This window comes from Uloborus diversus, chromosome 2 (genome assembly GCF_026930045.1).
Source record: "Uloborus diversus isolate 005 chromosome 2, Udiv.v.3.1, whole genome shotgun sequence".
NCBI classification, from domain to species: Eukaryota; Metazoa; Arthropoda; class Arachnida; order Araneae; family Uloboridae; genus Uloborus; species Uloborus diversus.
The window spans coordinates 80719359-80733898 of NC_072732.1; the positions used below are offsets into that span (position 1 = coordinate 80719359).

The 14540-nt window shown below is 34.9% G+C and overlaps 1 protein-coding gene across 1 annotated transcript in view; it reads left to right on the plus strand.

Annotated features, from left to right (window-relative positions):
- LOC129216377 (proteasome activator complex subunit 4-like) overlaps window positions 1–14540 on the plus strand; it is a 119294-nt gene that overhangs the window by 66178 nt on the left and 38576 nt on the right. The window contains 1 exon segment of the mRNA XM_054850592.1: window positions 5043–5171. Within this exon segment, the coding sequence (XP_054706567.1) occupies window positions 5043–5171 (129 nt within the window).

Sequence of the window (14540 nt, forward strand, 5' to 3'; positions counted from 1 at the left end):
AAATTATCATATGTCGTTTTTTTATTATTTTTGCATTGTATTGACCCTTAACTGTCATTTGGCTTTAATTTTCCGTTTATTTATTCCTTAATATTGGGCTTATTACTTTAAAATGGCTGGTATTCGTAAAAACCACAAACACCATTCGAAAGTTGGATTTTTTCCTCACAGTAGCGGTAAATTGAATGGAAATGTCTCTAAACTAGTTAATTTATTTCATTCTATAGTAAAGTTCTTGATGAAATGATTTAAAGAAAGGAATCGGATTGAAAACAAGGCAAGAAAAGGTCAACAGGCAAAGTTAACAAAGCGTGATCGGAGATTTACAGTTAAAAAAATTATGAAAAGTATACGTTTGAGTGCTGTAAAAGTTTCTGCAGAGTTGAATGAAAATTTTTTAATTTAATTTTCACCTAAAATTGCTCGCCAAGTTCTCTGAATAGCTGGATTACACGCGACCTCTTCCTGCAGAAATTTTCTTGGCCGTGCAAAAAGCTTACGCTTTTCGCCGCAAAATCAATGATAAATAAGTTCAAAACATTTTATAACTACGCCTTACTTACAGATAAAAATTAATTCAACATTTTTGTTTAAATTGTTGTATAATTGTAAGTAGAAGAAAAAATTAGGAACTTAATCTTAAGTACTTAGTTGGATCAGTTAATCAGGATGGTGGAGGTGTTCTAGTGTGAGGGTGCATATCAGCATTAGGACTTGGTAGTTTGGAATTTTTTGATGAAATAGTGAATCATGCTGTTCCTTTAAATATTTTAAAAACCAATTTTAATTATTAGCCAAAAATTTGTTTATTGGAAACAACTTTGTTTTTTATCAAGGTAACGATAAGAAGCACACGGTATCCAACGTATGCGTCTAGTGCCTCGAAAATTGTCCTAAAGTTTAGAAAATACCCCCTCAATCTCCAGATTTGAACTGAATGTAATGTATTTAGAGATATATGGAGGCTAGATTACGAAAATAGGGCTTTAAAACGAAAATAGAGCTAGAAACAGTAAGACTCGAAGTGTGGTTGAACACTTACTCAGAAATTACGCAAAAAAAAAAGAAAGAAGAAAAATAAAATTTATTCCTAGACGTTTAAAAGGTGTTATGAATGCTGCATGATGTTCTGCTAATTAATAACTTAATCAAAAGTTAGATTATTCAATAATATATAGACATTTTGTAAAGTGTACGAAGACTTTTGTGAGATAAAATTTCTGGCACTTTTTGGTTTTCAATTTTTTAAAAATTAAGTTTTAATATTTTTTTAAAACTTTTTATGTAGTTTTGTTAAAAAATGATCATAGATCTTATAATTAAATACCTATTCTGAAATATTAATTCTAACCAATGGATTGAGGCCTATTTCGTTGAAAGTCGTAGGTGTACGAAGACTTTTGGGAGCCACTGTAGTTACTGAGAACCAGTGCGTTTTTTAATGAACATTGATTACCGACTTACCTAAATTGAATTCAATAATTTTCTATCACTCTGCTCAAAAAATTTGGGAGTGCGACTGCCCCCTCTTGACCCCCCTGTTTGCCGCCCCTGGTCCAGTCACATTAATGTGACCATCCGTCAAAAGCCAGAATAACCACCTTTCGCAGAGCGGACTGCTGCGAGACGAGCAGGAAGAGAGTCACTTACGTCCCTGAAGGTGTTCTCTGGGATGTTGAGTCATGCCGACTCTAATGCCGTGGCCAGCTGCGCTAGATTACGTGGTTGAGGATCCATGGCGCGAACAACTCGATCGAGATGATCCCACAGATGCTCGATTGGGTTTAAGTCAGGTGAGTTTGCTGGCCAGGGGAGGACGGTAAACTCATCCTGGTGCTCTTCAAACCACGCACGTACACTGGCAGCTGTATGGCCATCATCCTGAGGAAAAACAATGCGCATGTAGGGGTGGTCATGGTCCGCAAGGACAGATGCATACTTGTATTGATCCATCGTGCCTTCCACAATGATCAGTGAACCCAGAGAATGCCAGGAAAACATTCCCCAGACTATAATGCTCCCTCCTCCAGCTTGGACCGTTCCGGCAATGGTTGCAAGGTGGTTCCTTTCAGAGGTTTCATGCCTTATACGTCAACGTCCATCTGTCCGATGGAGCATAAAATGCGATTCATCTGAAAACGTTACCTGTCGCCACTCAGTGGACGTCCAGCTGCTGTACTGGCTTGTAATTTCTAGCCTTCGTCGTCGATGAACAGCAGTCAGCATAGGTGCACGAACCAGGCGTCTGCTTCGGAGGCCCAGACGCAGCAATGTTCGCTGAATAGTAGTTTGGGAGACACTTTTGGTAGCCCCTTGGTTCATTTTGGTGGTCAGTTGCTCAACGGTAGCCCGTCTATCTGCCCGAACGCATCTCCGCAACCGTCGTTCGCCTCTGTCATCTATGGCCTGTGGTGCACCACATTTGCCACGTCGCTGATTTTGGACAGTCCCATTTTGCCATGCACGGTACACTTTTACCACGGCGGCACGCAAACAGTTCACAAACTCAGCCATTTCGAAAATGCTTCCACCCTTGGGCCAAAAGCCAATGATCATGCCCTTTTGGACGTCGGATAAATCGCTTCGTTTCTGCATTACGCCAAGGATTGAAATGTTTTCCGAAGCCCTCACCCTTTATATATGCTCAACTGCACTGTGCTGCCACCTGCCTTCTGTGATTGGTTATTTAACTCTGACGTGGAAAGTACGTGGTGGTCACATTAATGTGACTGGACTGTGTAGTTGTACATGTAATATTGCTATTTCATCTTTTAACATTCACTTAGAAATGTATTAACAATCATACATTATGGAACTTTAAATGGATTTACAGATCAACCATTAATTTTTATCCAATAGAATACACATATAATCTCCTTTGTCTGAAGCAATGTTATGTTTTTATTAACCTGTTCGGTAGGTTAAGCAATTGAAGAAGGCACATGAAGATCATATTATTTAATTGTTCTTATCAAGGATATTGTAACCTCTTTTGTGAGTATTCAGAAGATGTAGCACTATTTAATGTAATCAAACCTCCTTATTGCGACACCTGGATTTCACGACTCTCCGAATGTCACATTACTTTTTCAAAGTCCCTAGATATGCCCCTATGATAAATTTTAATGTTAAATGGCTCCGTTTTTTAGGGCAGTGTTTTATGGTAAAACTGTGGTTACGAGGACATTTTGAGCTGCTGAGACAGGATAGAATTTTTTGCAATTGAAACATTTTCATCAAAATAATGAAAACATTTGGAAATGTTTACTGTGGGTATTTCTGACTCTGACAAGAGATAAGAAACTTGTGTGTGTCACGCATGTCTTCTCAAGAATGACGAGGGGCGAGTAGATAAATTCTGAAAGGTACAGATTTCAGACTTTGACACAAGGTACAATAGAAAGGAATGCATAGCAAGCAGGTAGATTAATACTGGAATGGAATAGAACCCTGGAGACGCAACAGAAGAGAAAGACCATAGCTACCTTAAGCTGTAGGTGGTCACTGCACGCTTCTCCCATGAGAGGAAAGGAGATGAGCCTTTCATTAGATACTTTAAGGATTCACACAAAAGATCAGTGCATCTTTATCTTTGGTAGAAAGAACAAATTAGGAAATATATGGAGTTTTAAAAGTCTTCTTTCAAAAGATCGGACTGCTAATCGATCGGAGTTGACTTCACTCACTGATTGGCTGGATTACAGAAACGTGGTGGCTTGGCGACTTGGCTATAAACAATAGAGTTGCATGATCATTTGTTTACATTTTAAGGCTACTTTTAATGTAATTTATTGTACTTTTTGTTTATTTGGCAAAATATTTCAAATTGCAAAGAATTGTTTTTCGTTTTTAAAGAGTTTTTAGTCATTTTATTTGAAGAATGTGTTTATTTTACATTGAAAGAGGGGAGGGAGGGATGAGTGATTTTCGATTTTTTAGAGAACTGTTTTTACCTCTATCATTTTTTAAAACGATATCCTTTTGATTGTTTTATTCTTTTCCATATGGGGGATGTTGCGTTGGGATTTCCCGTTTGTTCTAGATGGGTAGTTAGTTTTTTACACTTAATATCTGAGGACGCTTTTTATCCTTTAAGTATGGCTGAAGGAACAAACCATCAAGTACGGGGAAAAAATAGTTAATAAAACAACTGCTCAGTGGGCATTAGATAAATCAAGTTGTAATAAATATACGCATTCTGACACGAAGCAGCTTAAAACATTTTCTTTTTACTTATTTTTTTCAACAAAACGGTTCAAACACTTGATAGTTTATTGAAAATTTTCAACTTTTCATTGTACAAAGTTTGAACAGAATAACGTCTGTTGGCTTCTCTAGTATTATTGAATAGTATAGGCATTACTTTAAGTAGATTAACATGATGGACTCTTGAAAACGGCAGGTGATCCGCCAATACAATTCAATTCAGTTAACACCAATCGTAATTTTTCAACATCATGTACACTCCAATAAAACACACTTTTGGAACAAAATCAGCAGACTAAAATGCAGGAGATGATGACTTACAGATTCATTTACAAATATTGACCAGACATCTTTAAAAGTGCTTGTTTTCATATAATAAAATAATGCCATTTTTTGAAAAGGGAGCTGAAGGACGGATCAAGAGCAGCTCCGTCAGCGACGGCTATCCATGGAAAAGAGAGGTTTTTGCTATTTGAAACTTTTGTCAGGCAGAGGGTGAAAACGGTAAAATCTGACAGATTTTTCTGTTTATTGAAGATATTTGCATCACAAATGAAAGTTAAGCAATAACTTTCAGGCGAAAAAAAAAACAATAAATTCCTTAAAGAAGCCTACTTGCGTGTTACAATGAAACTGTTAATTAATCAATTATCAGTATATATCACATTGGAAAAATATGGCAAATGAATGTTTAAAAACCGCAAAGAAAGGTTAATGTAACAAATCTTTTCGTTAAATAGTGCACATTAACCTATTTAAAATTATGTTTTTCAAAATTCTCTAACTCTTCTTCAATTTCTATTTGAGTTCCACTAATATGTTTATTCTTTATGTAGGTGAGGATTAAAGCTCAAATTGTTCTACACAATTGTTTAAATACTTTTCATCAATCTTATAAAGTTATATTTCCAAAAGTTCTTGAATTACTTCAGAAAGATCCTACAGAATGTCATGAGGAATTTAAGGTATGTATATTTCATTTCCTTCATGATGCTAAGACAGTTTGTTAATCTTATTCTTGTATCCTAAATGCTTTAAATATAATCATATACCGTACTTTAGTTGGGTTGGTTAGATTTTTATTGTAAAAAATAATGCAAATATAGTGTATATTGATAGTAAGCCACCTTTTTTTTGGTGCATCCTCCTAAACCCTAAGGTGTGTGGGGGGGGGGGACACTGTTTCTTGAAATATTTGGATCTTTATTTTAAAAATAATGCAAATATAATGTAAATTGGTTTTAAGCCACCTTTTCTTTTGGTGCAGCCTCATAAACCCTAAGGTGAGTCCCCTCAAATATTTTTTTTTCCTCCAGCTACATCACTGATTATGTTATCAGTGATGACATATTTTAAACATAATAAAATTAATTTGAAATTAATAATAGTCTTAAGCAAATGGATGAGATGTTTATGAAAGAAAAATGTCAATTTAACAAATAATTGATTGCATTTATATCTGTATAATCAATTTCTGAGTGCATTCACACCAGCTGAATCATGCCTGTGAGTGCACAGGCTGTTACACTTGATATGAGGCAAGCACAAATAATGAGTATTCCAAGAATGCTTATTTTTAGTTTTGTTTGCTCAAGGGGGGGGGGGGAGGTACTCCATAACATTTAAAGGTTGTGCACCATTGCTCTTAGGTGGCATAGACACCCCACCCATGTTTATGAGAATCTAGTTGTTTTCTATGAAACATAAAATTTGTATTGTTTGTTTGATCTCTGTTCGTTTTCAATCTTTCTCTCTCTCTTTGTCATCTTGTTTTGTTTTATTTAGTTTGGTACCATATATTTATTTATTAAATAGATGTGTGAAATATGAAAATTATTAAATTTTTGAATATGAAACTTTTTATTGATGATCTATCAGTACGCTCTATTACAATTATTGCAATTAAGTTTTGTCTTGTTGTTCAAAAATGTTGCCTATTGTATTCAAAATTTATAATGCACATGTCACTTCCATATAATTCTCTAGCTACATTGCACAGGGTTTGGGCTTATTATGTATTGTCAAATGGCAAACGTTAAATCTAAATAAACCTCTGTTGAAACTTTCAGAATGTTTGATTTGATCTTGATTTGTACGATTCAAAATTCACTTTTTAATTAAACTGCAAAATATAGTTAGAAATGCTCAGAAGAGAGCTTGTTATATGAGGCTGCTAAGCCTTCCAGTCAATCAGAGAAATGGAGATCTAAATGAAAAGTGATGATGACAAAGAGGAGAGTTTTACAAAAGGCCTAACTGAAGGCAAAATTAGGCTTAATCGTAGCCAAACGCAATTATAATTTCTGCTGAAGTATTCAATAACGTTAGTTCCTTTGTGCTACCTATTTTATAATTTAAATGTAATATTCATTTTGAAATCATCATGTTATGTGTAAATAACAGTTCTAATGGTCCATATTAATACTACTCATACAGTCTGACCACCAAAGACGTTGAATCTGACAAGCGGCCAAGTTAGGGCGATTCCATCTGAATAAATTTTGCAGACACGATGGAATTTTAATGCACACATTCTTTAATGTCACTAAGGCCTTATTAATTCATTACATTCTTTAAGTGGAAAATGAGGGGAAGCAAAAAGAATTTCTATGGAAACAACAAAAGAAAATAAACTGCTTTCAGTTCATTGGTAAATGTAAAAGCAAAAAGTGTAAACTCAAAGTTATATTGTAAAAAAATTAATCAGTTTCCGTAATGAGAATGCAGATCGAATATAGTTTAAGTTGTAAAAAAAATTGCCGTGAACAAATTGTCATTTTTACAAAACTGAATCTAAATAATCAATGGGCAAAAGCGGGGCCGGATTGGACAGTTAAAACGGCCCGAGCAAATTCACAAAACCGGCTCTAAGCTCAGGTGTAAATTCCCCTCCCCCTCCCCCATGTTCGAAGACCTTCACCTGGTAATTTTTCGAAGTGGAAACTGTAAAAAAAAGCATGCAGATTATCTTCAATTACATTAGGAGGAGAAGAGTCGGCGATCTCTATTGAAACATTTTCGATATTGTAGTACTAAAAACGTAGTTTCAGACGAACTTTGGTAGTGTTGAGGGAAAAGAGATTTGGAGACCCTCCTCCAGAAATGTTGAATTCTTAAAGGATCTCGAAATTGAATGGGTCATTTTACGTCCAATCGCCTTATGCCATGTGCCGTCATATCTTCAATTTTGTCCATTATTTTTTTACGAATAGATATCTATGAGATGTGCTCAAATTATTTTTTTTTAGATTTTTTGAATGAAAACTAAACTCTTTGGAGAATTTTTTCAAAAATTCGATTTTTTTTATTATTTTTTGGAGTCAACGTTTTGGCATGAATTTAGAAAATCCCTCTAATTTCTTCATTTTTCAACCAGTTAAGCTGAATTTGGTATCAATTTCAAGCTAATACTTATCTTTTTCAGTGTGAACGACAGAAAGTATTCTGTGAATAGTTGGGTGTTGCCACTCTTTACCTAAAGTTGGTTTTTATGCTTTTTCGATTGGGAGATTAAACATGTCATATCTCCGGAGTACCTACTATGATCTGCATTAAAAAAAATTTGTAGCGTATTTAAATCATTCTCTTACTATATAAAAAATAATAGAAGGGTGTTTTTTGTTGTTTCTAAATTTAAAAAAATAAAGTTTGTTTTGTAGAAAATACAAGTTTTTTATTGCTTTAAATCCCTTTAAAGCTTAAAAAAAGCCCAAAAACTTTTCAAAATAATTATTACTGAACTGTCAAAGGATAAAAATTAATTTGTGTCAATAGTCAATCGCTAAAATTTGTTCACTTTGGAAAATAATGGTGCAAAACCTCAGTTTCAGACTTCACCAAAAAAAAAAAAACTTTTGATTGAAAGTGTTCTAAATATTAAGAATAGTAATTTAAAGAATAGTGTAAAAAATATTTCTAATGGCATTTTTTTGCATTTTTTTCGGCATTAAAAGGTGAAAAAAAAGGAATTACTGTTGAAAAGTTTTTATAGCATAAACTTGTTTGGATTACATAACACCTGACAATGATCTTCCACTCTAAAAACACTCATGCAATACGCGTCTTTCGCTTTGAAAGCGAATCGACACATAGCTTTCGACGATTATAAAATGTGAAATGAAAGGCATGCTTGGGCGGACTTCATTTAATTAAAAAAATTGCTATTTCCTCTGTATCGAAAGATGAGAAAATCAGAATTTCTATCAATAAGTTTCAAAGAGATTTTAAAATATACTTCAATCAGAAAAAAAAAAAATCTTCTTCAGAGAAATCTAGAGTTGCACTGCATGATTATTGTAAATGTGGAAGATTATTGTCAGGTGTAACGTAATCCAAACAAGATTATGCTATGGAAACTTTTCAATGGTCAATTTTTTTTCATCTCTTAATGTCAAAAAAAAAAAAAAAAAAGCAAAATAATGCCATTCGTAGGAATTTTACACTATTCTTCAAATTATTATTCAAAAGTTTTTTTTGTGAACTCTGAAATTGAGGTTTCTGCACAATGCTTTTCCTAAGTGAACAGCGTTTTAGCGATTAACTATTGATACAAATTAATTTTTATCCTTCGACTGTCCAGTATTAATAATTCTGTAAAGCTTTTGGACTTTTTTAAGCTTAAAAGGGGTTTAAAGCAACAGAAAACTTGTATTTTCTGCAAAACACACTTTATTATTTTATTTCAAAGCAACAAAAAACTTGCTTCTTCTTTTTTCTACATAGCAAGAAAATGATTTCAATATGCTACAAAACAATTTTGATGCAGCTCATAGTAGGTACTCCGGAGATATGACTTTTTTAACTACCCAAATGATAAAGCATAACAACTGATTTTAGATAAAGAGTGGCAACAGCTAACTATTCACAGAATAATTTCTGTCGTTCACACTGAAAGAGAAAAGTATTAGCTTGAAATTGATACCAAATTCAGCTTAATTGGTTGAAAAATAAAGAAATTAGAGAGATTTTCTAAATTTATGCCGAAACAGTGACTCCAAAAAATATAATTTTCATTCAAAAAATCTTTAAAAAAATAATTTGAGCTTATCTCATAGATATCTATTTGTAAAAAAATAACGGAGAAAATCGGAGACATGACGGCACAGCCGACTATTTAATTTAGGCGATTTGACATGGAATGATCCATAGAGGAGTTTTCTGAATCTCTTCTTGGAAATTTCTCGACATTGTCCTTATAAAAGGGCAGTTTTAGACTATCTTTGGTACAGTTTGTGAGAGGAGAGGTTTGGGGGCTTGCCATTTTTTTGAATCTGAAATTTAAGAAACACAGTTATAGATGATCGCCAATGATGTTATGAGAAGAGGTGGTTCAAAGGCTCTCCCCCAGAAATTGTTTAGAAGTGATGCCCATAAATGAAAGTTTAGACTATCTTCATTGATGGGGAGGGAGCGTTTTGAAGGGTTACGGTGGTGTTCTTTCCTGAGTTTTTCAAAATTGTCGCAAGTCCTACATATGCAGTTGTGAGTTTTCAGGAACTCCCGCAGAATTCTTCATAAGCCAAAGTTTCAAATAATGAAGAGGAGAGGGAGTTTCTAGTTTTCTTTATCGAAATTGAATTTCTCCATAGTTGTTGGTTGCAATCAGGGGTGCCAATCCCCCCCAAGCTCAATGGCGCAATTTCCCCCCCAAAAATTTTCTCGCTTTCGAATCGGGTTAAAGATAAGTTTTTAGAGTGTTTAATTTCCAATCAAATTCACGGGGGGGGGGGGGGGGAGGTAGCGCTAACAAATACCATTTGATTACTGTTGGATTGTTGACCCGCCTTGTTTTCCCAAATTTTACAATGTGGAGCTTGAGTAAACAAGTTTTGGGTACCAATGAATTTTGCTACGCCTTATTATTATTTTTTTTTTCAAACGTATGAATAATTACAGGGAGAAGGGATTCAACTTTCTGGCTTGGGATGGAGTAATTACTAGAATTATACAATATAAATCTATACAATATGAATTTTATTTTTTTTTGTCACTTATAGGTAGGGGGGCCGGGGGTTTCTCCCCGGAAAATGTTCGAAATCGTAGTTTTAAACCACAGTTTTGGATGATCTCTGGTGATGTTAAGGGGATAAAAGGTTTGGTGGCCCCTTCCCGGTAATTTTTCAGTATTGAAACTTTAAAAGGGCAATTGTAGGTAGTCTAACGTTGTGTTAAGGAGGGCTCTCCTTTGTTTTCAAATTGTAGTTCTAAAAACGCAGTTTTAGACTATCTTAGGGAAAGAAGAGATCCTATAGGGCTCGCCCCAGGAAAATCTTCAAAATTGAAGTTTTAAAAGTGCTATCTATGGATGGGAGAAAAGCAGTTTTCTAAAACTGAAGCTCTAAAATCGCAATTGTAGCTGACCTTTGTTAGAGAGTTTTCGGAAGCTCTCCCAGAATTTTCTTGAAATTGAAGCCCTGAAAACCAAATTTAAGACAATTTTTTAATAATGTTGACGAGAGGGGGGGGGAGAGGGGCACTCTACTTAAATTTTCGAATTTGTAGCTTTGAGAACGCAGTTTTAATGGATCTTGATAATGTTAGTGGACGGTGAATTTCGGTGCCATTCCCCTGGCATTTTTTGAAATTGAAACACCAAATACGCAACTCTAGGCTTGTCTTTGATCGTGTTAAGGAAGGGGGAATCAGGAGCTCTCTCCTATAAATTTTTCAAAATTGCAGTTCTTGAAGCACAGTTTTAGATGACTCTTGTTGATAAAGAGGGTGTTATTCTGGCGTTACAGTGGAGGCGCTCTCCTGGAAGTTTTCCAAAATTGATGTCGCATACCCAAAAAAGATGATGGATCACACACACTGTGACAGATATTTTTCGGAAATACTTAAAAATGGATTCAGCAATTCATCAACATTGAAAATCAGAACTCGAGAACATTAATGAATCAAATATCCTTCTATACATATCAGACAAAGAAGAAAATAAATATGGTTTACGAAAAATAATTTAAACACCTTAAGAACAGACTGTTCTACTTCCATCAGCTAAAACCAACTTCACTGAAAGTTTTAATTAAAATCATCTAATGATAAATTAAAACAATCAAAAATGGTAGAGAAGATGGGAGTAAAGTGAAATGAGAGAGAAAAATTCTTTATAAGCTTAAGCTAGTTAATGAAAATATATTAATTGTCTATTGGAGGGATAAAAAAATATGTTATTCGCAAACTTCAAAACTAGTTCTTGACGATTGTCAAGGTGCAAATGAATCAGTGAAAGACTAAGAGCTTACTGGTCAGAATTATTACAAGCAATAAAACATTTTCGACCTCTCTCCCTCCCATCGCTGTTACACGTATTCATCATGCAAAATTGTGCTACTTCCAGAAAATTTATAAAAATATTGAAAAGAAATCAAATTGTCTGATCCAGCTTTGAAACAGACACAAACTACATGTCGTCTGTTATGTTCCCTTCATTGAAAAAGAGACACGGTCATTAAATTTTGGAAAGAGTACCAGTGCTGTCGCTAGGTCAAAGAACTGGGGAGGGGGAGGGGGGTCTACGCTTTTTGCGGCTCCTTAATTGTTTCAAACTCATGTTCAAATATGCAGAGAGAGAGAAAGAAGATTTGACTTCTGGGGTTTAGCAGGGAAAGTCATATTACTAGACCTTAGTACTAGCAATATAAATTTAATCGTAAGAATAATATTCAATCAGAATTGGGGGCGTCGGAGAGCTAGCTTCTTGCATTATTTCGAAATTGAAGACGTAAAAACGCAGTTTTAAACTATATTTTAAGTTTGGGAGGAAGGGGATGGGAGGTTCAGGATAGCCTCTCCCGATAATTTTTCCAAATTTAAGCTCCCAACACAATCTTACGTCATATTTAATTATGTTCAGAAGAGGGGATCCGGGGGCTCTCCCTCGAGAATTTTCAAGATTGTTATTTGAAAAAAACACTTTTACACAATCTATGGTGATGTTAAGGGAGGAAGAGACTCGGGGTCATCGTTCTATAATTTTTCAAAATACAAACTTCAAGCACACATTCCCTATTGTGAATTATTTCTGATTGTGACACGTAAAGGGGAGTCCAGGGCACTCCCCCGGAAAAAAACTTGAAAATTGTAGTTCAAAAAATGCAGTTTTAGACGATCTATGGTGATATTAAAGGGAAGAGAGATGCGGGGGCCAACCCAATCCCAGAATGTTTTGAAATTTTGAAGCCTTAAAAACAAGATTGTAGACTTTTTTTTTACTAAAATTTAGTGCATCCTCAGTTTCCGGAAATTAAAGCTCCGAAAACGTAATTTAAGCCAACCTTCGATGAAAGGGGGGAGGGGGGGGGGGTTTGAAGGGGCTCGCGACAAGAAATGTTTTGTAATTGAAATATTGAAGCACTAAAAGCGAGATTTAAGACATTTTTGATGATATTGGCGAGAGAGAGAGAGAGAGAAGGGGGGTGGGGGTCATTCTCTGGAAAAAAATTCGATTTGGTGAAGCCGCTGTTTTAGAAGATTTTTTTGTAATGTTAAGGAATGGAGAGATTTGAAGTCCTCCCCTGGCACTTTTTCAAAATTAAAATTCAATTAATGCAACCGTAGACGATTTTAAATAATGTTAGAGGGGTAGAAGGTTTTGGAGATCTCCCCCAAAAAATCTTCTGAATTGAAGCCTTAACAATGAAATTTTGAATATCTTAGGTAATATTTGTAGGACGTCAGTTTCGGGACATCTTAGGGAGTTTAATTAAAAAAAAAAGTCCAAAAGACGAAATTTATTTGGCCTTGAATAATGATGAATGATTAATTGAGAGGGCGTTTCTTGGAGGTTACGTTGGGAGCACTCTCACGGTTTTTCGAAATTGCAGTCCTAAATACTCAGGTGCAGGCCATCTTTAATGACGTTAGGTTAAAGGATGGGTTTGGGAACGTTTTCCCGGGATATTTTCAAAAACTAAGTTTTAAAAACACACTTCCGGGCCAGCTTTGGGGACGTAAAAGAAGGGTTTGAGTTCCCCACTCTTCCTTTCAGTTTGGCTACGTCCCTTCTAGATTCATTTTGTAAATTTTAATTATTGATAAACATATTGTGGCAATATTTTTTTCAAATGTTCCTTTGCCAAACACTTTTTTTTGCTTGGATTTTCCATAATAAAGTTTTCTAATTCCCAGCCTAATATTTTTGTTTTCTTGCAATACAAGCGTTTACGGCCTTAGAAAAAGGACTTTTAACATTTTGAACGGATGTGGTAATTTTCTGCGATACCTTAGATCTCTATTCCACTTCATTTTAATTTAAATATGCCACCTGCATGTCTTGATCAAGCTTTGATTTACTTACTGTTTTTACATTCAAACATTTAGAATTTTTGGTGTGCATTTCATTACAATACTTTGGATCTCTCTTTGCATTTAACTGTTTCTCTCTCTCTCTATTTCAAATTCATTTCGGCAACCCATACATTTTTCTCCTCTTAGGACATTTTCAGGACATTTTTCATCAAAAAAAAAAAAAAAAAATATGGGAATGTTTCGGCGACTCCTATCCTATGGGCTGTCCTAATAAAGCTGTCCTATTTATTTATGTTTTTTTTTTTAAACTAAAGAACCATGAAGCACGATTTTGTATAACCAGGGCTGCCGGGAGACAAGGCATGCACCATGTTAAATTGGCGCCGGTTCTCCCTCCCTTTATGCTTATTTTACTGTATGCACAATAATTTGAGCCGAGTAGATTGTTTCCGACTAGGCAGACATACCAACTCTGTGGACAAGTGAAGAGTGTGCTGTAATGAATCCTTTTTTTTTGTGTTAATAAAAATGTTTGAAGCATAAATTTCTGCGGCCCTTACTTAGATACTCTTAATAAAAGAGAATCATGGAAGTTCCTAAATCATATTTTAAAGTTAAATTTTCTATTAAAATTTTACAGAAAAAATACTTTTTGTCACTATTATTTCAATTGTTCATTTATAATTACTATTTTAATTTTTCAAAACAACTGAGAGTTTCCCTTTTTCTTCATTAGTTGCACCGCCAAAATGATATTGGCGACCCCACTTCTGAAAAACTGTGGGGGGGGGGGGCAACAGCAATGGCCCTGAGGTATACGTGAAAAAAGTATTATTAATGCATCTATTTCTTGTTGAATGAGTTTAAATATTTTTTCTCTCCAAAATTCAAAAATTTCATGTTCTAAAGGAAAAAAACCTTTTGGAAAAAAAATCCCCCCCCCCCCCAAAATTTTGATGCCGCAACTTGCGCCATAATCCCTCCTTGTGGGCACCCCTGGTTGCAATTGCGGAGTTTGGAAACTTTCTCCCGGAATGCTTCCAAAATCAAAGTTTCAAAAATATACTTCTAGGCTACCTTTGGTG